General features: G+C 42.5%; 1 protein-coding gene across 1 annotated transcript in view; it reads left to right on the top strand.

Annotated features, from left to right (window-relative positions):
• The first annotated feature begins 11,954 nt into the window (after window positions 1-11,954).
• Window positions 11,955-26,625, top strand: part of LOC146857451 (protein argonaute-3) — a 1,089,759-nt gene continuing 1,075,088 nt past the window's right edge. Inside the window, exon 1 of the mRNA XM_085647972.1 lies at window positions 11,955-12,383. Coding sequence (XP_085504098.1) covers window positions 12,365-12,383 — 19 coding nt within the window. The 5' untranslated portion in view covers window positions 11,955-12,364. The remainder of the gene's footprint in view (window positions 12,384-26,625) is intronic.

The raw sequence follows: 26,625 nt of genomic DNA, 5'->3' as shown, positions 1-26,625 counted from the left end.
CTTGAGCAGAAAAGTAACTTTACAAAAATGTACTTGAGGCTGCCTGAGCCAGAACGGGCATAAAACCAGTTCTGACACCTATCATACTTCCAGAGCTGGAATATACATCTTTGGCTGGGAGAGTAAACACTTCTGACTCACGGAAGAATGGCTTGCCTCTGGGCCCAGGAAAGGCCAATGGGTGTTAACTGTTGACCACTAGCAGGGATACGCACAGGAACTGTTGGCAGAACAAAGGGCAGCTTCAGCACTACTTCTTTTGACTTGGAGATGCCAGAGAAGGCTTCTTCTATTCATCCGCAGGACCCACCTACACAGTTAGGCTCCTGCCACAGTAGGAGAAAATCCAGTTTTAACCCCATCAGATAGGGGAGTAGCTCAAGAGAGGCCTGCCTGCTGGCAGCAGAGACTCGCCGTCTTGAAAGCAGGGCTCCCAGTTAATTTTATAGTAAGGCAAAAGCAAAAAGGAAGTGCTGCTCAAGTATGTGAGCGGACTGCAAAAAAATAGTAAGATTTGGTGGTAGAATTCCTGCAATCACTAGCTAATGCACAGAATACAACTGGCGCATCCACCACCACCTCCTCAGAACATTCCTGAACCTAAGACAACTTTGTCTGAAGAAGAAGGACCGGCTGGAAGAAGAATCCTGACTTCTGATTCCCACTAGAAGAAGAGGACTCACACAAGGACTCCATAATCCTACTAGCACCCAGGAACTGGAACTCACTCTCCAAGGGTCAGGTGGTTCAACTCTTGTTTACCTACTTTAGGGACGCAAAAAGCAGAAGGACTCCTGACTCCAGGAGTGGCCAGCTGACTAAAAAGGACTAGACCCTGCAGGAGAACTGGCTTGCGAGAGACTTGGTGCCCAGCAGCCCACCCTGGGGAGCTAGTGGCTTCTGGACTATCCAGAATAACCTTTTCCAGCAGTCCGAGACAAAGGGCCTGATTACGAACTTGGCAGACAGGGTTACTCCATCACAAACGTGATGGATATCCCGTCCGCCAAATTAAAATTCCATTATATCCTATGGAACTTGTAATATGGCGGACGGGATATCCGTCCCATCTGCCAAGATCATAATCAGTCCCAAGGTCTGAAGGGAAAACCTTTCACCAGGAAAACCCACTTGGTGCATTCAAATCTCATTTCTATTGAGTTCAGAAATTGTGCTTAATTCCCTGTCCCAGACAAACTGTTTGTTTTCCATCGTGTTGGGCTTTTTTCCAGGTGCTTTTTGCCTTAAAACTTAAAAATTGCATATCTCTAGTTCCCCTTCACCTATTTTGATTATCTAGGTGTCATTTTACTCATTACACTTTTCTCTATGTTTCTAAATGGAATTGCATTCTGCTGCGTTCTTTACTTCAATAATGATTGTACTTCTTAAACTTAGTATGCGATTCTCCGTAGATTGCTTGCTTCATATGCCATAGCTAGAAGGGGCTGGGCAAAGATTCTCTCAGAACTGTGTTTTGACCTAACTAGAGTGGGCTTATTGGGTTGGTAGGGGTACCCCTCTCCCAATTTAATAACGTAATTTCTGACATTGGATTTCAGTGGTTGGAATAGGACCTATCTCAAGCAGGTGCTATTTAGTTTTAAAGTTTAAAAATTAAAAATCACGTTCCAGATTTTAGGCGAAAACGTGATTTGTTTTGGATTTTTAATTGACAAGAAATACTTCTGATTCAAATTTTTGCACCTTGATTTATTTTTGTGGGAATTTGGAGGTGGATCTGTCTATCCTGGCTGCACTTCCTGCAGTGGAGATGAAGGCCATGTGCAAGGAAAGAAAGGTGAAGCTGGAACAGAGCAAAGAAAGAAGATTATGAAAAGACTTTTAGTGCCTGAGAGGAGCCCCACTAACTGTGTTGTCCAGGGCTGTGTGCCGTGTATCCTCTCACAGTTTGTCATATTAGAGCTGTAAGACAGAGAGGCAGAGAAGGCTTTAAAATTGAAACTGGCCACCTTTGCTCTTGAGGAGAAAAGGGTTGCCTTGTCTGCAGAGGAGAAAACAACAGAGGCTGTCTGGCTCCTTAGGAGAAGAAGGCATCCCGTATCATTGAGGAGAAACAGAATGCAGCTGTCTGGCTCCTGGGGAGAGGATGACAGCTATTGCTTTGAAGAAATTGAGGCTGGAAGCTGAGTAAAATAAGCCATCTGCTGTGGCTGCTGAGGAAATACAAGCAGCAGTAGCCCTTACACTGTGGGGAAAAGGGTGGCTTTGGAGGAGCGGAAGACCGCCCTGGCCCATGAGAGGAGTCAATGCAAGATAGTCTTGAAGTCCAGGAGGGGATCAGAGTCCAGTAAGGAGGGTGGCAGTGATAATGAGGTACCCAGAAGGGCTCTTCCAAAATAAAGAGTCCCAAAGAGCTTGTGCCTAGCTATGTGCTGGTAAATGGTACATAGATAAGTGGTTTGCTGCTTCTAAGAGTTGCCTTGCGCATGCACGAAGTACCAGAAAAAGTTGGAGCGGTAGCTGTGGAGGTATGTGCCCACTGGGATGCCATTTGGCCTTAGAGCAGGCAAAGCAGTTTTGGTATCAACCCAAGCAGGCCACCCTCATTTGCAAGTTTGGTCTCACGCCTGAGAAAAATTGGTTGAAGTTTAGGGATGCCCAAAAGCCGTCACATTAGTCTTGGGAGGATTTTATTGATGGTTCCATTAGCAAGCAAGGGTGGATGAAGGACAGCAACAAACTATGATGGGCAACATAATTTATGGAGGAGCCCAATAGGAGTTATTTTCATGGGCCAGATTCACCAAAATCCAGTGATGGCAGAAGTGACATCAGATGTCCTTTGATCCCCCACATGACATCACAAGAGTTGATGTTATCTGACATTTGACCGGGTGTCACCAACCCGTCAGTTTTCTCTAAACTGTCTGTCTTTTTAGATTTCTCTCTCCCCTGTCTTTCACACGTGTTGCCTGCTCTTTGTCACCTCTTCTCTTCTCCTCCTCTATCTCACCTTTCTTTCTCACTGATCTCCTGATACTATCTCATTTCTTACTCTCCCTCTCACCTTTTCTGTCCTTTTGTTCACTTCTATTTCACCGGTCTCCCATCTCTTTTAATCCCATCTGTCTCTTTCTCACCTGCTTGTCTCAATATCACCTCCATATCAATTACCTTTCCTCCTTCCCACCTAACCCTTTGTTATTTTCCAAATCTTTCTCTGCTGTTGTCTCTAAACTGTATAATCACTGTCTCCCATTTCTTTTCAGTTCAAGAAATGTGCTTATTTGTGCCTCTTAAACAATGCAGCAACAATCATGAAATTCAATAAAAGAGCACAAATACTAAAAATAATAGAAAAAAACAAATCAACAGAACGATCATTTAAAACATGATCAAAGTACACAGTCTTGTAACGTTTTTAGCAATCTAGCTAGTTCACACATTACATCTATGTACTGCATTTGAAATAAAAATGTAATTGCATTGACCTTCTATTTTAAAAATATTGGTTTTAAAGTTTTCGGTCGAAGAGGTAAATAATATTGTCAATCTAAAAGTGTGTGGACGTTTGTGCAATGCATCTGCAACGCACAACCCATCTGCGTTCTTGTCTCCCATTTAGCTCTGTCACTTTCTCACCACTCTCTCAATTGTCTCCTTTCTTTCACTGCTGTCACTTTCCCACCTTCCCAACTCTCTCATCTGCCTTTCTAACCTGCCTGTTTATCGCTCCCATACACGTCTTCCCTTCTGTCTGAGCTGTCTCTTTCATCACTCTTTATAACCTCTCAACTGACTCCCCAACCTATGCCTCTTCTTCCTTCTGAACAGACTCTCTTTCTCAGTAGTCTTTCACCTCTCACCTGTCTCCCCGCTCTCTCAGCTGCCTCTTTATTACTTGTCCATTTCTGAGGTGTATTTTTTTTTACGAAGACTCTCCTACCTTCCTCTGTGTCTTGGTTGTCCATCACCAGCTCTCTTTATCACTTTTCCCACACACATCAGACCCTCTCTTCTCTTCTTATTTTAATTGACATAAATAGCTGTATATGGGCATTTAAATGCTACACGATGGGGGACGTGTTGTCTTTTTTAGTTTGTTTTTTAATTTCAGGTCACTGATTGAGTGGTTGGGGGTAGTGCAGTCGAGGGTAGGGCACTGAGTGCAGTCACCACACTCGAAGGGTAGGTAGGACATCCATGCAAAAGTTGCACGGGTACCTGAAGGGGAGACAAAAGGGGGGTTAATTGTGGGGGCAATGGACGTTTAAAGGGGAGGGGGTGGAGAGGCCTCGGCTCAAGAGGAGAGCTGTTGCCGGGGATGAAAATAACAATTTCCGTGATCTGAAAAACATCTTTCATAAACAGAGGGCAGGTGGTGAGAGAACTAGGATAAAGGAGAAGAGCGACGATCAGGATTTGGGCTGTATGGTAAAGGAATTTAAATAGAACAGCCAAATGGACAGGAATGAGATTAGTTTACTGTCAACCGATGTTAAAGGGCTCAAAAATTGGAAGAAGTGCAGAGCCATCTTAAATTGGTTGGAAAAGCAGAAACCAATGTTTGTGTATTTAAAGGAGACACACGTTACTAATTAGATAGAGGGGCGAGTTACTTGGGGGGCTTTCCACCTTTTGTTACATTAAGCCACTTTGGCATCACATAGGGGAGCACATAGGGCAGCCAGGTGCAGTGAAACCCCAATGCTGATGGGATCTGCCACATGAAGGAGGTTGGAGAAGTGTGATCTTTGTGTCCCAAGAGTTTTAGAGCTCACCTATTTGCGGTTCCAGGTGAGAAACGTGGAATGATGGCTGACCGCTGCTGCGCAACAAAACTTATGGGGCTGTGACCCAAAGAAGTTTGACCATGGATAGTCCTGTGCTACTGTGACCAAACAAACTGTGACCATTGCTAATCCTGTGCCACTTTGACCCATATGAGAGAGTTTTTGGTGGTTTATATTTTGTACATTAATAATGACGATTAACATGCCTCTTCATACTTGATTTTCAATATACAGACAGAATTAACATGATTTCAATTGAAACACAATTTGTATGATGTCTAGAAGTGTGTTTAATAATGTGTTTCAGTTACGCCACACTTCTCTGTAAAACGCTATTTTAGACAAGACGGATGCCATCTCTCTCACTCACTCCTGTCCCCCTCCCACATCCCCTCGTGCATTCTCTCTCCACAGACTCTGCAACACGAAGTCAAACTGAGGTCGTATTAGTTTTTCATTGGTGTTTTGCTCCCAATAAACTTTCTATGATGTGTTTGTAAGATTGCAACAAGTATCAATCTCAGTCTATTCACTGAGAGAAAGTATTATAGTTTGTATGTTTCATATTTGTTCTAACATCTCTGGATCACATTACAATTAAGGGGCGATGAATGATTTTTATTAAGTTTGGATGCTGCTTATATATTAAGGTAATGATGTGTATTATTTTAGTATTCTGCTAAAGAAATAATACTTTTGCTCACACCAAGATGCTTTTGGAGCATTACTAATTGACTATGCAAGAATTGTGTATAAGAAACCCTTGATCCTGGGGGTAAGCCAGATTTCAGAAGACTTTCCTATTCTACTAGGGATGCTCCCAAATCCTTTCTAATGTTGCTACTCATTTGGAATGTATAATCCTTTCTAATTTTACATAATCTGTATAATTTTGGATTGAGATCTTTCATGACATTGACTCTGTACCGCTTATTTTTTAGTTTTTCTAATAAAGCCCTTTAAATTTTCATTGATTTAGAACTGTTATTGAGGGGACCCCATTACTTAATGAGTTGTTTTACTCTGTTAACTGATATTTGAGAAGGTGCCTTAATGAAGGGACACACTGACTCATGAAATTGATATTTAACACGGTCTCCGATCCAGTAAACTGTGAGAGATTCAAATGAGGTAAATTTTGGGATATCCAAATGTTTGTGTACGGTTTTATCCCCATCCACACGCAAAGAACTGTGGCAACTGCCTTGAGGCGCTAAACCTCATCCAAAGATTGAGGCTGACCTGTAAGAAGCTGGGCCTGAAGAGACTAAGGAGAAAAAAAAAAAAAAAAAAAAGCAAAAACCAAAGGAAATGATGGACGGAGTGTTGAACATTGCAAGCACTCACCCCCAGTCAACTGATCTGGGTTTAATCCATCACTGTTCTTTAGCCCACTCTGCCACCCCAGTTCAGACATGGCCATATGCAAATCAGTCTGACCCTGTGCCTCATGGGAACAGTCTAGCCCGAACTGCCAAGCCATGTCTTCCCTGGACCGGAAACAAGCTTCCTAAGACCGGTTTCTGGCATTTCAGCCGTCTTCAGCCAGGCTTGCTTGAATCCAGTGGCAAAGTGAGCAAGGGACTCACGTCTGAGCATACCCTGCCAACTTATGGCGAACAAAGCAAAAACCAAAGGAAATGATGGACGGAGTGTTGAACATTGCAAGCACTCACCCCCAGTCAACTGATCTGGGTTTAATCCATCACTGTTCTTTAGCCCACTCTGCCACCCCAGTTCAGACATGGCCATATGCAAATCAGTCTGACCCTGTGCCTCATGGGAACAGTCCAGCCCGAACTGCCAAGCCATGTCTTCCCTGGACCGGAAACAAGCTTCCTAGGACCGGTTTCTGAAGAGACTAAGGTATAGTCCAGTCTGGCTGGAGTGTGGCAGTGATGTGATCCACCCATGTATGGCTACTGCAGCTCTAGGTTACCTATTTTGCCGGCTCAGGGGGATCTTTGTTGTGTGCTCCAGCTGGTTCTCTTCAGCCGTGACTTCAATCTAGCCAAAAGAGGCTGCATCGAGACCACAACTGCGTGCCATACCAGAAGTAGGAAAGGAACAGCACAATGCCATCAGCTGGCTGCCGCCTGACAGCGAATGCCTTCAGGGCTTATTGTGATGACACAAAGATTGCAGGAATTTAAATGACTGGGCACATTGATAATTTAGAAGGTGGTGTAATCTGCCCCTGAGCCTAAATGTACACAATAACATTTATTGCTGTAAAGAGGGTAACTGCGTATACCAAAATAGATGGGAAACCAGGGGTGAAGAACAGGAAAGCTGACTGAGGTGCAGTTAGCAGAAGTGCCCAATTCACTATATTGTACTTGACGATTATTGCATGTGTAGACTCCAACACTACCTCCCTGAGAGGCCTGAACTGACTCTGCAGTGCTACCAACAAGAGTCGAGTGCTGAAGGGGTTGTAATAGGCCCAGTTAGTAAAGCCATAGTAGGACAAACATGGCACATCAGACCAGTGGCGTAGCAAGGTCAGGTGGTACCCGGTGCGTAAAATTTCTTGTCACCCCCGACTTAACGTACAAATACAAACAAATAGCATGCACCATAATGTTTACGTTACTTACCAAACTCAATATCATAGAGAAGAGGATGATCACAATGAATCAATGAACTAAAAAATGTAACAAAAATAAATTCAGCATGCCACTTATAAGCTTCAGTAATAATCCACAACTAACTCAAAAGAATGAGGTGGGGTGACTGACCGGCATGGCAGCGGATAGGATTGGTTGCGTTTTTTATTTTTTGAGTCGAGTGATGACGAGTCACAGGTTGTTTACGTCTCGCTCGAGTACAAACTGCAGAGAAAGACTTCGGCGGAAAGAAACACCCCCTCCCCTTCCTTACCCATACGCTCTCCACTACACAGCGTTGAGTTCAGCCATGTTTCATTGCGTTTGTTGACTGAACTAGAATGTTTCAACGCATTATGTTGACTTGTTGAGGTTAATTAATTGTCAGACAAAGTTATTTAACTTGTTTTAAATTATGTTATTTTTTTTAAAGTGTTGTGCCCCCCAATTTTTATTTTTATTTTAAAAGCACATATTTTTGCCATTTTGTCACCCCCTCAGTGATGCCGCCCGGGGCGGCCCGCACCCACCTTCCTACGCCACTGCATCAGAGGCAAACGACCCCAAACCCCACAGTTGAGCCCAGCAGCCCCTGTCTGCCCTGTGTCCCCCTCGAACAGGGTCTGGCTTCAACTTTACAAGGAGTCCAAGAACTGCCTGACAGTGATAGGGACAACTTCTGTAAGATCTATACCTATTAGACCCCTGAGAACACTATACAGCAGGGTAATCATGACTCTGACTCTGGAGGAGATTACTTTAACGTCACAGGAGAGATTCATTACAACGAACCTCAGCACTGCTCTTCCATGTGTGGCCGCATTCTCACACTTCTGGGAGACTATATGGGCTGTGCTGAGGTTCCAGCGTTGACCCGTGGTTGCCACTGATGTCTCATTTCATGGTTTTTGAAAGGACACATTTAAATGGACGTGGACCCTTTCTGCCAGACTGAGTCACAGATGTCCATCCATGCTCCTGCGAAGCTTAGACAGGTCAGCACATTAATAAAAACAATAAATAAAAACATGTTTCTGCATCAGAAAAAAGCACAAATAAAATTATATGTGTTAGCCTAGCTGTGGGTACACTGTACCACTGTACCACCCTGTGATCCTAACGCACGACATTAGTTCTGCTCCACCAATTCCCGAAATTAAAACTTTTTAAAGATTTAAAACCACTAACATATAGAAGAATACACAAGGGGTTGCCAGTCCTCACTTTACTTCTACAACTGTTCCTAGCACATCAGCACAGACATAATACATCTTTACCCACAAATGTGATCTGGTGAATCATAGCAAGAATACCAAAAAACATAAAAACACCAACCAAAACAAAGGCAGACGGCACAAGAAGTGACATCACAGGAAATGTTGTGACATCACTTACGCACATCTAACTACAGTGTGAACGGCTGTATGTATTCAGTCTGTTACAGGGTAATGTGTTCACCCAATGCATACTCTTTCTGGCCATTTAGATTGGAAAATGTTCATACATCTCAATCTGGTTTATGTGTGGACTCCTATACTAATTCCTTTTGATTTCAAGATTTCTATTTAATTTGATTTAGACCTCTACTGAGGTCAACAAATAATTAAAAATAATTACATTTCCTTTATAAATCCAGTTGTAAAATAATTCCTTTTGAAAATATAAGAATAAGTGACACAGGAGTGCTATGACTACTGACTTAGCAAGGTTGAATACGAGAGGTAGGCAAACGCCATGCTTCGGGTATGGAGGTTAGCTCTTTAGCCATACATCTTAAGTTTTGATTAGCATTCTGTTAGGACGTGACTCTATACCATATTATAAAACATGCCTACTTGTCCACATTTATTGGGGCAGAGCGCCATGTCTGCTTTACCCATTTTCATCAGTGTTGTAGCCGCATAGTAACATCTATGAAGGATTTTAAGCTGTACAAGATGAAAACGTCAGCATATAGCCATCTCGCGAGAGAAGGCCAAGGCCGCAAGCCATTAGTCATCCTCTAAATCACCCAGGTCGCTCTCCCAGGTCTCCCTCAGTCGGGTCATAGTATTGAGGGAATTGTTTCACAGTTTCCGGCATGAGAGGGAAATCGCCTTTTTGGCTAGGTAGTCATCTAGCAGCCTATCCTCAAGAGGGGAGGACAGCGGAAGATCTTCTACCTTCTGAAGCACTTTATACAGGGCATGGCGGATTTGCTGAAATCTTTAGGCCACAGCGGGCACCATTTGGTATTCGTTTTGTAATTCCGTAAATGGGAGCACCTCCCCATTCCTCCACAAGTTATCCACCTGAACAGGTCTGTTAGGTCCCACTTGTTGAAGCCCTGTTGCAGGGCCAGGGAGCTGAGCTGCACTGTGTCCCAGAGGGGGTGGCCTGCTTGATCTCACCTCTCCAGCCCACAGCCACCGGGAGATGGCGACAGCTGTAGGATTGAAGAGGGATGTGTGGCACATCCCCCATAGATGGCTCGTAGGTAGCCCCCTGGTTGCAGGTTTCTTTTATCCAGCCTTTGTCTGGTTCGTCCTCTGGGAGGTTAACCCAGTGGTTAACAACGATTAGTTGTGATGCTCAATAGTATTTCTGTACATCGGGGAAGGCTATTCCACCATCCCCTCCTCAATTTCTGGAGTCCTATTTGAGGGTGGGCCGCATCCCAAAGGAGCGCACGGGCCACCCTATCTATGGCTTGGAAGTAGGACTGTGGTATTGGGTAGGGCATGTTCTGAAGTGCATAAAGAAAACGGGGGAGGGCCATGATTTTAAATAAAGCCGCCTTTTACCAGTAAAGAAATAGGCAGGGTCCTCCGGTGTTGCACATTTCTCCGCATGCGCATAAGTGGTGGATCAAGGTTATGGGGGAGAAATGCATTGGGATTTCTGGTGATAAAGATGTCCAGGTATCAAAATCCCTCTGTGACAACCCTGGCATCACAGTTATTCGGCAAACTTGGGGTCACCCCATGAAGGACATAGATCAGAGACTTATTCCAGTTAATTGTGTAGCCGGCCTTATACTAGTTTGCATTACCGTGCTCTTCTGATGCAAATTACCCCCTGCTGAATGGGGTTGTGAATGACAGTTGGTCTGTGTGCATAGATGCCTGATTGTGTGGTGGTCTATGTGCGTGGGGGCCCATTACGTCTTTTGCACTTTTTGAAACTAGGTATCCGTGGGTATGTTGATATGTGTGCTTGCATTATTTGTGCAGAGCTCTTACGTTTTGAAGAATCTTAGGAATGAGAACAAATTAGAATACTTGATGACAATAGAAGTGAAACACTTGGCATCAACGACACCTAAACAACAAGAGACCTAAGTTAAATAATACAAAAAAATCTAAATGATTGTTAACCGAATAAAATAACGCCAACACCTCATTAAATTAGTCTCATGGATGACAAATGTTGTGGGGCAGCACATAAGGAATCCAAAACAGCTCCTCTCTAAAACTAAATGGGTCTGCAAGAAGAGCCCCCAGTGGAGGGATGGTTTCTAAAAGCTTTTACCTAGCTCAAAAGCTCCTCTTTACACATCACCGAAGGAGTCCTATCTACAGTTCAGGTTTTAGCTCTTCAGACAAGGCGTGATGTTTACCCTCCTGTCAGTGAGACCTTAACTCATTCTTAGGTGTGAGTCTCACTCACAGTGAGTGAGACTTGAGTTCTGTGTTCCAATGAGAACCTGTTTGCCTGCCAGTGATTGTTCCATAATTTTGTTTTCGTATTTGTTAAGCAGTATTCAAAACCTGCATACACGACTTATTAAACTCAACCTGTTCGGCGCTCACTGTCGAGATCTGTGTCTGAACCAGATATATCAGTTGTTGCTGGATGCCGGCATTTCATGTTTCCAACCCTCATTGGTAGCAGATTAGACGGGACAATAAAGCAAAAAACTGTTGGTCTGAGATTCAGACGCCATACTAAGGAGTAATTCATATTAACATGAAATATTGTTATGTTTATATAGCAAAAAAGTGCCTCCCTCGTCCCAAGACCGTATTTATTTTATTTAATGCAGTTTTATATAGGGCGGACTTTACTTAAAGGTGTCACTGCGCTTTACAATAGAACCAAGTACCTTACATAAGGCGAATTGCATACTAACAAGTAACCAATACAATCAGGCTAATCAAAGAGGTAAATATAAAATGAGACGTACAAGAAATAGGTTAATACAGGTATAGGAGACATATTTACAGCGTTGCGTTCAAATGAATGCCAAGCAGTCGTGATAGAGTTGAATAAAGCCTGGAAGTGTCTTATGAAGAGAAGAGATTGAAGATCTGTTTTGAAAGTCCGGATAGAGACTGTGGTTCGGAAGGGTCGTACTCGCTCTCTGAGATGTGCGGTTTTTCATTGAAACTCAGAGGGTGATTTCGAGCGTTGCGATGCCTACGCTGTCACTTTTGATGGGTGCTATATTGTTGGCACCATATGCTTTCCTTCTGATTCCCACGGCCCGGCTGATACAAAACCGCCATGGAAGAGGAGGGCAGGGGAAGTGACGTAGGGAGCAGCACCAAGAGAACTACTATAGAGTCAGCACCGTGGCCAGCACAGAGTTCATCCTGAGCCGGTTGAAACGTCACTTCCACTTCAGTGTGCTGGCCCTTGGTGCATTTGAGAGACGAGACGGAGTGAAGCGGTGACACACGGAGGGAGTTGACGGAAGGAGGGGTGGTTGGCATTGGCAACGGTGGCCGTCGAGTTCCAACGGGCACCAAGTGTGTCACTAGTTCCGGAGGCGGGGTGAAAAGCCGGCGTGAGTTGCTGCAATAGAGAGGGGGCAGAGCGGAGGCGCGAGCCAGAAAAGGACGGCACGAGCCCCACGGATATAGCAGCGCGAAGACAGCAGGGAAGAGGGTCAGAGAGCCGGCGCAAACTGAGTGAAGGCCCACTCAACCTGACGCGCAGGGGCTTCCCATCCTCCCCAGCTGCGGAGCAACCCCGAGGCCCGCGGACTCTGCCCGAGCCGGACGCCAAGATCCATGAATGGAAAGCGGAGCCGCAGGTGCGAGAGGAGGCGATGTGGGGCAGAATACGCTGGGTGGAGGGTTAACCGGGGGTAGTGTTCAGCTAAGAAATACATTTGACATTACACGGGAACCACCAGATAAACCCTTTTTGCAAGGTTCACCCTGCACTCTACCAGCTCCTGACTTGTATCGCCTCTTCATGTTCTCTGGCTTTCACCTCGCTTTCTAGTTGATATTGGTTTCCACGTCTGTCCAGTGCCACCATTCATTCATTTGCTGCTGATACAGTTTTTTTGCTAGGCGCTTTCTTAGGCAAAACAATAATTCACGCGAGAAACATTTTCTGTTTCCCTCAACTTTCCCTTTTAGTCATGAATTCTGGTCGTTGTTTCTTGCGGTCCTGTTCCGTTTAAAAAGTTGGCCTTTTCTGGTTTATATCCTCCTCATATTTTAATGTTTGTCACATTACTCCCTTTTCTGCCTTTATTCAGTTGATGCCTTACGTAATATGTGTCCTCATAGAAGTTGTGGTTTTAAGACTGCAAGGCTTGGTCTCCAAAAATGGAGACATACATTGAGAGCTGGGGCAACATTTCAGATGCTTCCATTTAACAAGATAAGACTGTGATCCATATATGTAGAACTGGACATAATCCTTAAGATGTGACCCCTAATAAGAGCAGACAAAACAATAGCCATATCCTTAGAACTAGATATAATTCTTTGAGTAGGGCCTCCAGAACTTGGTCGCAGTATTCCAGATGTGGGCTTCCGAACTGTAAGCATCACTTTGCTGAGAACTCTGCACACCTTATGCGGTCCCAGAAATGGCCGCAATACCCTAATGTAGCTTTGTGGGAAACATAGTAATCATACGTTTTCCCTTTTATTATTAATGTTATTTCGTGATCTCCATATCCACTGTCCTGTTGCTCCTTCCATAACATGTCACGTATCACACAAATGTTAGTAAGTGATTTACAACATGCGTAACATAACATTTTGCTACTTTCATGTCATCCAGTATAGTAGTCAATAAAACTTCTCATGTTTGGCCTTAATGACCCAGCCGTTCACTGTCATTGGCATTGCATCTACGTTGCCATCTGTCAGTTTACTCTTTCATCATTTGTAAACCATGTCTCCTTTATTATTGTATATAAAACCGCATATCTTATTTAGTGCAAAGGGCCTAAGACCAGAGGGACGATTAGCGAGTACCCAGTGACGGTCACCCAGCCCTGTCTATCCCAGTTGGCACCCAACGTTTTTCAGCTTCTTTCATGGTTTTGTGTGAATCACTGTTTGCAGGTTGTTCATCTGTTTCTTAAGATTAGTACAGATGTTTTTAGTAAAGGGCAGTGTATGGGACACCTTAAAGAATTCTACATATTGCCCACATGGGATATCTATTTTATTGGACACCCTAAATAATACGTTGAAATAATGCTCAGTGTAAATGGAGAAGAAAAGTTGGGGATTAATAGTTGGGTTTATTGGGAACTTGATGAGTACTGCACTGCATGAGGGATTTAAGCTCAAGGCAGGATGTGAACGTGTTCCATTTACATATTTGTTTTAGTATCTGGTTTGTCCAGTGAGTTTATCAAAGCTGAAATGCTTGCATAAAATGCAATTTATAGGTTTCAGGCGATAAAATACAGGTCATCAGTCTTAAGCATACTGCATTATCAGTCCACCCTTTAAGACCTATTGGCTTTAACATATCGTTTTCATAGTAAAATAAGCAGGGTCAACTACCTTTTGTCATACTTTTCATTATAAGTAGATTAGACCTATGGTATCGGGCATAATCTTTTCCAAGGTGCCATTCAGGTCTATCACCTTTAACATTGACTTGTGACCATAACCAGCTTAGGCATACTCTATGGATTTCAAGCTTTTCCACAAAGTAACCTTCAGCGATTTAAAATATAAAAAAAAAATGTATATACAATTACAGTTGACTATAACATTCCACCCTTAAAGACCTGCCTGCTTTTACGTATGCTATTCACAATAAATAAATCCGGTCGACTGCCTTTATTATAACCTTTCTTAACAAGCAAATCAGGCTTATCGCCTCAAACATTGGCTTACCAGCTGCCATCAGATTACTGCTTTATTGAGCGCAAGCTTTCCTACAAGGCAAAACTTGCAATATCAGCACTGTTTTCAGAGGAGGCACAGAACCTCTAACTAATCACATGCTGTATTCAAGATAGTGGTAGTTCTTTTACAAGGTAGTTCTTCTAAGAGATCTTTTTGTGTTGATTACATAAGGCCTTATGATGGCTGCGTTGGCCACCAGATCTTAAAAGGGCAGTGAAAATGGTCTTCAGTGGGTTATCGCCACTGTATCAATTGAATAGGATACTGATCGCCAAGACTGTGTATTTTTGTTACTATTCATTTGTCTATGATATGGTGCAATTGTTTGATAAGTCAGTTAAAACAAGCAAAGGTCTGTTTCCAGCATGTGGGAATTTTCAAAGCATGCAGTGTATGGTATACAAAGCTGTGTAAGGGGAAGGAGCAAGTTAGATGGAGTGTTTTTCAATGAGAACATGGCAAAAACATTAATTTTAGGAATGATGGTTAATGTAAATGAGGATATGAGGCATGGATTTTAGGTGCATGGGTGTTTTTAGGAGTGAAGGGCATGGTAAACTGTAGCTCGTGCATGGTATATGAAGGCCGTTAATAGAAGGAAAACACACCTACACCCCCCCTCCTTCCCGGCACAGAGACAGACAGCCACACCAACAGTGCCCAGTTAAACTTCTTTATTCTGTTGGCATAAACAAAAAAAGACATACCAATAGAATAAAGAAGTTCAACTGAGCACCGTTGGTGTGGCTGTCTGTCCGTCTCATCGCCGGGAAGGATTTGAGTGCGTGTGTATGTATGTGTATATATATATATATATATATATATATATATATATATATATATATATATATATATATATATATATATCCCTCTGTTTTGAACTAAAAAAAAACGAGAAATTCACCAGCTATATTTAGCAGTTAACTATAACTTGCGACCCCACCATGCACTGCTTATGACCTCACATATTACATCACTCATGACGTGTTCTATGACATCACTTTTGACCTCTCAAATGACAGCAATACATCATAGCTGTGTTGAGAAATTGAACACAGTATAAATCTTTGTATTGACGAGTAACCCTGTGTGTAAGTGACAGTTGACGACTTGTTTAACCAACACAAATAGGTATCGCAGCTGAAGGGAGAATACAAGGTCCAGTATTACTACCCTAAATCAAACATACGTCGATCCAAGTGGGACATTCACAGAATTCCTGTGAGAGTGCAGAGGGAAGGGAAAATCATCCTTATGGAAGGGGAAGCCTCACACACAAAATTGTGTACTGCTTCATCATCGGCAACCTCTCCTGTATACGGTTATAGCGTCCCACTCGTTTTTAACCTTAACCTATAGTTCCCACCAATAAAGGCAATCTGCTTGGGAACTATAAGGTATTTTTAACCCACTGATCTGGATCCCTCATATCCAGTAGCCTTTATCTACGAACTCTCTCCTTCGCCGAGTCCAACAGGAGGTTGAGTCAGCCCTAGTGGTACCAACCTAACATGATGGGGAGAGGTTGCCGATAATGAAGACTGACTCAATTTTGTGTGTGAGGTTTCCCTTTCCATAAGAATGAATTTCACTTCCCTCTGCCAGCAAAACACTCTCACGTTGCTGGCAGCCAATCAAAGCGCTCATTCACACAGGAGTCTGACTCCCGCTGGAGCCATATAGCCCAAGGGAAATAAAGCTCCCTGGGCCAATCAGAATGCTCCATTTCTAAATTGGCCCTCAGAAACTCTCGTGGGCCCAACCACCCAGATGAATATTTTTATTAAAAAAGTAGGACCTTCTTGGAAAGTTTTGTGGAGATTCATCAAACTGTACCAAAGTTATTAGCAAAACAAAGGTTTTCCTTTGGACCAGCTAACCCAACTGTAACTACCTAGTGGTGATCACCACTATGAGATGTATATATGTGCTATCCTATATATTCAAAATACTTTGGATATATAGGATAGCATATAATCTCTAGGGGTGGGCGGAATTTGCGGAATTAACCTTCGCAAATTATCGCGAGAATGTTTAAAATTATCGCAAACAAGCAGAAATATCGCGAAGATGCGGAAGTTTTTTTCCGGCATGTTCGCGAGATTTTCTGCATGGTTGCGGGTCGCCAACTTACCCATGTGGTTGCTTGCGGGCGCGGCCATCTTGTTTTGAGTTGTTCTCGCGGTGCATGATCGCGAGAAGAAAGACGTGATCGCGCGACGCATGACGTCACTGCGGGCGCGAACTGTCGCGAGACAGCGCAAATGGCTAAAAACAATACAACATCTCATGGAGAACGCGACCGGATCAAGAAAACTTGTCGGCGAACGCAGGGATTCAGGTAAGGCGATCGCGCGAGAATGTATCATTTTACAGCGCGAGCAAGAAACAAATTATCGCCAAGCTGCGGAAACCGGAATTTTTGACATTTTCGCGCTCTCCGCGGAACGCAAAAATGTCAAATTATCGCAATTTCCGCGAACGGAACGAAATTTTTGCCCAGGCCTAATAATCTCACAATATATGTTTATGCTTTCACAAACAGTCCTTGACCCGTAACCAAGGTGCGGCTGCACCGAAACGCGTCGGGCGTTTGTTTGCCACATGTTTTGAATAAATCCCGCTTTATGGATTTGGGCTCGAGTACTTTGTTGATCGACAAAAGTATTTTGGGCATTTAAGAGGTTCGCGACCCCACTAAACAGTAGTGAATTGGATTACCTTGACTGGAGTTGACTTCTGCGTAATCATGAAAAGTGTTACATAGTTTTAAATGTATTTAATCGTGGGTCCATGCTAAAACTTGGTGGACCTCTGGATTTAATTATGAGTCATGTCATGGTGTGTGTCATCCAGTGTTACTCATTGTTTATTAGGCTACGCATATTCTTTATATCGGACTCCTTCTTTTATTAAACATTTTAAATTTTGCTATAAGCGGCAGTAGCAAATCTGGGTGCATTCCAGTGACTGTTGACAAGTGTAGAACTACAGATTTTGTACTTTATCCCTCTTGAACTAAAGTTACTGGAAAATATGCCAGATAAACAAAATTGATCAAAACATGAAATACAGCCCTGTATGAAACTGTCACCGCTGGATATTTCCTATCCTAATTCTTTAATTTGTTGTACATCTTGTAGGAAACGTTGTGAACTTGCTAGCACACCAATGCAAATGCATTTTATTGGTTATCAAGCACTGTTATCCATTGTTGGAGGTGTTGTACACAATTTCAGATTGCATACTGAGGCAGTAATCAGTGGTGTTTACTTTAATATAGCAAACAGCTGCATTGCCTTTGAGCATTTGTTCAGGGGCGCTGTTAAATGTGATGGTGCTGGAGGTTAGAGTCCTGCAGTGCAGTATAAATTGCACACTCTGCCCATGTGCCCAAAGTTCATCAATTTAATCCCTATGTCTATTGATTCTTCTGTTTTCTGTCCATTAGACTAATGCTCCTGATCTTAGGAAGTTTCCTGAAAAATCTCAAATGTGTAAGTGAAAATGTAGTCTCAAAGAAATCAGGAAGGACCCTGCACCAACTCATTTTTTCTGCATTGCATTATGTATACCGTTCCCGTTTCCTTTCCATAGTCCCTCGCAATCGCTTGTTTCAATAATTCACCTAATCCCTCTGTCTCTCTGTTTAGATTGGCAGCAGTTTTGTAAGTGTGTCACCAACCTGTGCTGAGGCATACCCCTCCAACCCCTGCCCACACTATATGCCCTCTTTATTGGACACCCTTTCTAGTATCTCGCCCCACATGTATCTGCCCTGGATTTCCTTGCATGGATGGCTCTTATCTTTCATCTCCATTCTTTCAAATAATTCATGACCGATTTTGTCACTTTGTAGCATTTTCACCTTTTTTATAGGTCGATTACTGTGTACACGTGATACACTTTACAGTACCTAGCTTTGGGTCTTGTGCTTTTCGAAAAGAGCTTCTCATATATTGAAGACGCACTAATACAATGCAACAGGCGGTTTAATCCCTTCCCTGCTAGACCTTTTCCCCCCTGTGCTAAGCCTATTTTTGGCTATTTGGGGTAGTTTGCGCTTAGGCCCCATAACATTTTGTCCACAAGGTCTCCACGCCAAATTCACGTCTTTTTTTTTTTTTCCCAACATCCTGAGAATTCTAAAGGATACCTAGGGTTTGTGGATTCCCCAGGAGGGAACTGAGAAATTAGACTAAACACAACTACATTTTATGTTTTTGGGGGAAAAAGTCCTGCAGAATAAAGCTTATGTATTTTTACCCTGCAAATGGTATCAACAAAGAGTTTTGGTGCTAAAATCACCACCTTCCCAGCTGTCAGGAAGAGGCAGAAATTTGTCAGAAATCCACATTTATCTACACAGTTTTTGCATTTTACTGGGACTTAGCCTATTTTTCCCCTCTTGTGTGCTTTCAACCTCCTTCCAGTTAGTGGTAGAAATGGGTGTGAAACCAATAATGGATCCCGGAAAGCTATACATTTCTGAAAAGTAGACACTATTCTGAATTTCAGCAAGGGGTCATTTGTGTAGATCCTTCAAGGTTTTCCTATAGAAAGTAACTGTTGAAATAAAAGAATTAGATTAGAAATTGAGTTTAAAAAACAGCCATTTGTGCCTAAGTTTCAACCTGTAAACTTCTAACTATGGTAGATTTTTCAACGCAATATATCGCTATGTCCACTGGACCCTTCTAGTTGCAGGGATATACAGTGCTTGTAAGTTTACCAAGAGTCCGGGGTACCCAGAGCCAATAACTGAGCTGCATCTTGCAAAGGTTTGTCATTGTGTACCAGGTATTTAGCAATTCATTTGGTAAAATATAAAGACAGAAAAATAGGTATCAATGAAACCTATATATTTCTGAAATGGGAACAAGATATGGAGTTCAGAAGCAGTGGGTATTTGCACATCTCTGAAATTGTGGGCACCCATCCTAAATGACTCCTCTTTTACACACTGTCTTACATTTGGAAGGCCAAAATGCATAGAAAGACAATTGGTAATAACAATTATTCTACTATTCTGTGTTCCCCAAGTCTCCCGATTAAAAATGGCACCTCACTTGCGTGGGTAGGCCTAGTGGCAGTGACAGGAAACGGCCCAAAACACCACGTGGACACATCACATTTTTACACTGAAAGCTGACCCTTTTTTCCAAATGTGCATGGCGGTGGATTTTGGGTCCTAGCACAGCCCACACCTAGGAAAAAAACCTAGAAAATCTGTAAAGTTTTAAAACCTAGACACCCAGGGGAATCCAGGATGGGGTGACTTGTGTGGCTCTCACCAGGTTCTGTTACCAAGAATCCCTTGCAAACCTGTCAAGGGCACTTGGCCCACTCACACAAGTGAAGCAGCATTTTGATTGGGAGTCTTTGGGGAACACTGGGTGGTAGGGAATATGTGGTTTCATTCTACTTCTTGAAGAATATGGCATAGTAATGCAAGGAAAATTTTACTATTGTTAAATATTACTGCGCAACGATCTATTCCTCAAGTACACACATGGATTTGGCACAAAGGTGAGTGAAAGGTTCAAAATTTATATTTTGTTAACAAGATTTCAGAGAAATTAAATGCACTATTAATCATTCAACTGTCCAAAGAATAAACCAATGACTCACCGTTTGTGAGCTGTAAAGCCGCGACAAGGCACCCACCGCTTTACAGGCCATTCACACACCTTTCATATGTGATACACAAGACCATTCACACCTCCAGCCACGGTACCAGCACAATAAAACATTCACAAAAAGAGACAATGTACACCCTGGCAGAGAAAGACAGAAAAGACAATTATTACTAAATAACCATATATTTATCAAGTACACACACAGGTTGGTTAGATTTGCCATGAAGGTGAGTGATGGTTCAATATATAAAACTTTATTAAGTGATTTCACAAAACTGAAATGCACTGTTAATAATTGAAAGGTCAAGAAACTGAACCAGTGACTCGCAGCTTGTGAAGCCACCTTAAAGCCCCAACTGCTTTAAAGTCCATTCTCACACCATTCATACGTAATACGCACTAGACCATTCACACCGCCAGCCACAGCACATTACAACACTCACTTCAACAGACAGCGCAATTCAAGTGCCCATCACTTTCCTATGCCCACATGCCTGACACCGTAACCACACCAGCTGACAGTGTTTGTGGGCTGACGTTTGGCTAGCAGTGTGTGTTATGACCAGCAGTAAGTCACTACTCACACTATGCCAAGCAAGCGCCAGTCCACACACACTGGCATACAAGCGCCAGGCCACGCACACCATCAGCCAAGCATCAGTCCACACACGCCAAGCCCAAGTCCATGCACACTGCCATCAAATTTTTTTTTACGAACAAGAAAACACTAACCAATTCTACTAGATAAAAAACTACAAACACAAAAGCTCAAACCTACTACATCACACTAATGGCAACCGCAAAACTGAACCAAAAATATAAAACCATACAGACCAGTCAGTTCACTTTTACACTCATGGTTGTTCCCGAAAACGCTTTTGCTTGTGGTACATTCTAAAACAAGCAGGGACACACAGAGCAGGTTTAGAAGGACACTTTGGTCAGTACGTGCGAGTCTCCTTCTGCGCAGCTCTTCGCATATTGACTCTACGTCTCCTACCGGGAAAGTCTTTTTTGGCTGTGGAAGGAATGTGATCAGCAAACTGGTGATCTTTTAATCTAGCACATCCTGCACCACTCCAACTCTAGAAACACTTGCCGGTTCCACTACAACAAGGCTGACTATCACAGACTTCTGTCATATTTGACTCTGGAGAACATTTCTTAAATACAACCAAAACATTAAAGTTTGCTAAGTGGAAGAGATGGATAGCCAACTTCTTATACCACATGTAAGACTTACGAAGAGCAGTGTAAGGTTCCAACCTCTAATCTGCTCTATCAACACCACCCATGTTCCTATTATACTCTAAATGCATGCAGGTTAGCGCATTTCATCAACCTGACCTCAAACAGTCACAGGTGAAGTACTTTCATCATGGATTGTATGCAACATGTAGACAAAGTCGTAGCTAAAAGTTCATCCCTATGCAAGGCACTGCACTGTCCCTTCTCAAGTTCTTCACAAACAAGCGCTTTTAGGTATCCTTTATGGTTAGAGCAGATTGTGCCACAAGCAACAGTGTCCACTTTGACCAATTCCCTAAACAATGGCACACCAGTGTAGAAGTTATGTACATATAAATGGTGACCTTTGTTAAAAAGTCCTCTACCAAGTTCCCACACAATGTTTTCACTAACTCTGAAAGTGGATGGACAACCAGGGGGTTCAATACTGGAATCCCTACCTGTGTTCACCCTGAAATTATAGACCTATCCAATCCTACTATCAGACATCGTATACAGATCTTAATTCCATAACGTGCCTGCTTGCTTGGAACGTATTGCCTAAAAACCATTCAACCCTTGTACAGGACCAAAGACTCCTACACAGCTATTTTTTTCCTTGGCACCCAGATCTCTGAAAATCGATCTACATAGTGATTAAGGACAGACCGAACCTTTAAATGACTGTAACAATCAAGGTGATCTTGTGGCAATGCTAAAACTATATCAACAAAATGCAGTATTCGAATTGGAAGCAAATACCGATCACGACTCATGATTGCAGGAAATATAGCCGTTGTCGTCAAGAGAGTAGTAGACCAATATGAAGACAGTGACTGCTTCCTTATTGAGCCCATCAAAAAAGTTAAACCCAAGAACATCTTCAACTCATCCAGAACTGTGGGAGTCCCTGGGTAGCTCTAGATTGGGATTTAAGTCTGGCACTGTTGTCCCTCAAATACTGTTCAGCATACCAATTAGTCTGCTCAACAGTCTCATCCAAAAATACATCGTCCATTAGCAATTGAAAAAAATGTATAGGCAAAAAGTTTTCATTATTCACTCTATACCCTGTGACACCAGTAACGGCAGGCATAGCCGGCTGCACCATGCTTGGGGCAACCCAGAGTTCAGCTCTTACAATTGTAAGCCATGCAGGCCCAGGCTGCAATCCAGATGCCACATGCTACACTATCAACACATCAGTGTCCTCCTCTAAAACAGACACTCCATCTGCACTGAGAGTGGCTTCATCATCAGATGATTCCTGTCTGACAGAAAATTCACTGACAGAATCTTTGACTCGCTCCTCTGCCTCCGATGCAGAGTCAGTCTCTGAATCCTGGTCAGAGGAAGACTCAAAAAGCCTAGTGGGGATCTTAACTAACACCTAATCTCCAATCGCCACTTCACATAGCTGAGTTTTACGCTTCACATCAAAAAACTTTTTCGCCTGTAACTGCTTTGCATTAACTCTGTCTAACACAGCTTCACAAGAAACAACACTCCTTTCTTTGTTGAGAGCTCTAACCCATTCAGGACATATGGTATATCTGGGTCATCTCTTGTGCATTAAAAAGAAAGGACACACCTCTGTTGTGCTATGCGGAGTAAACAAATATGACCACACTTAAAAGAAAAACCATTTCCTTCACCTCAAAACCCTTAGACAATGCATTCTTGACTCCCTCTTTCAAAAAACGATTCATGCGTTCCACTAATCCATTAGCCGAAGGAGTGTACAAAGATACCCAATATGTTCAGTCTGATGTTCCCCCAAAAATTAACACATCCTCCTTGAAACCTAATGAGTCCTATTGTTGGTGACCAATTCTGTAGGTGTCCCTACCAACAAGAGTACATTCTGAAGGAAACTAATGACTGACTCAGTATTATAATGTGACGTGAAATCAAAATACAACCAATTAGTGTAATAATCCCCCAGAACAATCATATAATGCTGTGAGGCAGGAAGCAATTCAAACAGCCCTGCAAAATCCAATGCCACTTTGGTCTAAGCTTCTTCAGAGTATGGTACAGGTATGAGAGGTGTTTCCTTCCCCTTCCAATGCTTGTCAGACACTAAACAAGCTGCACATCCTCTCACAAACTTCTCAATTTAGTCTTCCATCGATGGCTACCAATAATATTGCTCGAGAGCCTTGCAAGTGCTCGAGACTCATTAAGGAAGCTCATGAGGGGCATTTAGAAGATCTTTTAAAGAAGAAGGTGGTACACAATGATCAGCTCGTAATAACACACCATCCACAATGGATACTTCTCATGAAACCTGAACATAAGGACGAAGAAATGCTTCCATACGACTCTCCTTATGCCACCCATTTTTCACAAATGAAGTAATTTTCTCTAAAACTAAATCTTTCAAAGTCGCTTCCAATCACCTTTCATGGGAAATGGGGCCTGAATTACAGACCGTATTATCAACGGAGGCACAACACATTCTAGTTCACCTCTTTCCAAAGTTGATTCTTCCTGAACAGATAACCTTGATAAACAGTCAACGCATACATTTTTACCACCAGGAATACATTTTTGTGTGAAATTATGCTCCTGTAATCTTGACAATAGCCTGACCAAACGCGCAGATGCTCTTCCTGACCCGTTCCCATTTAGGAGCTTCAACAAGGGCTTGTGATCAGTGCACATCACAAAATGAGAACCTCCATAAAAAATTCTTAAAGCGCTAAGTCGCCCATGAGCACGCCAATGCGTCACGTTCTATGGTGCTATAACGTGATTTAACCAGTGAAAGAGTTCGAGAGGCAACCGCCACAGTGCGATCCTTACCTTGAACAACTTGACCTAGCACAGCACCCAAACCCACTTGGCTAGCATTCACCGTCACAACATATCCTCTCCCTGCCAAAAAATTTGCTAAGGCAGGAGCCGAGACAATAAGATTTTTGTACATCAACAAACTCTTTCTGCACTTCATCACTCCAAATGTATCTAACCCCTTTATTAAGAAGATCTCTCAGAGGCTGCACCACATGCGCATATTCATTCACAAACTGGGAATAGTATTAGATCAAGTCAAGAAATGAACTAAGTGAATCCTTCTTGGGTATTTGTGCATCCTGAATAGCCTTGATTAGAGAAAAATTGGGTAAAATGCCAGCAGAACTAATAGTGTGACTTAGATAATCAAAATTCTGTGCATTGAATTTACACTTGTCTGTTCGTAATGTAATCCCAAACTCCCTGAAATTACTGAATACAGAATTCAGACTATTATCTTGTTCAACTATTGTTTTAGGAAGCATTAACACATCATCTTGAAAAGCCTGAACTCCTCCAATGCCCTCCAAGATGGTGTCCATTAACCTTTGAAAAACACTGTCTGTGGACGGCAAACCAAATGGTAGTCTTGCAAATTTAAATGCCCCAAAAGGCATAACAAAAGTTGTGAGAATTTGTGAGTCGGAATCTAAAGTTATGTGGTGATATGCTGACTTTAAATCTAACAATAAAAAAAGAGTAGCATCACCAATATTAGCTAACAGATCCTGCACTTTAGGCAAAGGATGACTTTCAACCATAATACATTTCTTAAAACTGCTCAAGTCAGCACAGAGCCTGAAACTACCATCTTTCTTACGGACTATAACGATGGGACTAACCAATTCTGGTGCCTCCACCTTTTTAATAATATCCTCAGGCATCATTTGATCAAGAAGTGCCTTTATCTCATCCCTCACAATCAAAGGCTTAGGGTTCACATTAGGTGCAACAGGTACGGCCGCTTTTTTAAGAACAATAGTATGAACATAGTTCTTCACTCAACCCGCAGTGTTGCTAAACATCAGTATAATCTCTGCAGAGAGTATCTGATGCAATATGCCTTACTTCTGAATATGAGCAACAGGTACACTGGATAACCTAACAGGAGCAGGGCTGACCAATCCACTCGCCTGCTCGCATTTGCGAGGTAGAATTAATGAGGCCGAGCTATTTTTAGGTCCTACTCGCCCTTTCTGGTGAGTAGGAAAACAAACTAACTTTTGTCCTCTGTTTTTAAAAACTGAGTAAATGTGACAAGTTAACAAGATTTAAAGGCATTTTTATTGCTCACAAAGCGAATGAGCAATAAAGATGCCTTTAAATCTTGTTAACTTGTCACATTTGCTCCGCTTTCAGAGACGGAGGTCAAGTAGGTTGCAGTTAGGTCGAGGAGATTTTTCAAGGTACTAGACCTGCAGGACTAGTACCATTTTTCGGATTTTTCGAGCCCTGAGGAGGATCTGCTACTGGAACCAACATGATTCCTAACTTGGCTAGATCCTGCCAACAAACAATGTATTTGCCTTTTCGGTCCACATAAATCTTTGTTAAAACAGTCCTGCCTAAACATGAAACAAAATCTTAAAAATAGCACAGCATATCAATCTCTTGATCACAATAAGCCCTGAGATGAACATCAGGTTTCTTCGTGGTCCCATTCGCTTTCCATTTAGAATTGTACAAAACATCAGAGATAACTGTACTGGGAACCCCAGAATCACACATCCTATCTACTGTAACATGGTTCCCTAAAGATACTTGGTACACGGGGTGTTAGGTTTCAACCTTACCCGGCACATCAACACTATGAATTTTTGCAGTACCCTTTCCCAATCTACCAGCACTATGAAAATGTCCTTGTTTTTTTTACATTTTGCACACTGTTTCCCACTAGCTGGACATTGGGATGAATGACCTAAGTGAGATTTAGAGCCACACCTGTAACAAAAGTTGTTATCCTTCAGCCTACTATTTACATTTTTCTCCTGTGCATTAATCAGATTAAAGTGTTCAGTTTCATCAATACTATTCACAACCACAAAAGATGGACAGATTATTGATCCCTGGTGCAAGTGGATTCCACAGATCGTTCAATACTTTTAGCTACTATAAAGACTCCTGCCAACGATGGATCTCCTGTAGCCCAATCGTTTTTCTTGAATTTTGCTGGAAAATAGCCATAAACAATCTGATCATGCAAGTGTCTAGAGATTCTCCAAAATTGCAATTAGTAGCTAAAAACCTCAATATAGAAAGATACTCCTCCATTCACTCATGCCGAAACATCCAGGTGTGCTTGGCAGAGTAGCATATATGGAATAATTTCCAGTTGTGCCTGTCGCCGTTAACCAGACTTTTTTTATTAGAAAATTACGTGCTGCGTTTAACTAGCAGGTACTTCAATTTTTAAAATCCACAACACTAAATCAGACTGCCATTTAGACCGCTCCAAACCACTTTTCAATTGAAGGGTTAACTTGGGTGTGACCTGGAACCC

The sequence above is a fragment of the Triturus cristatus genome, chromosome 3_2 (assembly GCF_964204655.1).
Source record: "Triturus cristatus chromosome 3_2, aTriCri1.1, whole genome shotgun sequence".
Lineage (NCBI taxonomy): Eukaryota > Metazoa > Chordata > Amphibia > Caudata > Salamandridae > Triturus > Triturus cristatus.
This window is presented reverse-complemented; position numbering and strand designations above follow the sequence as displayed.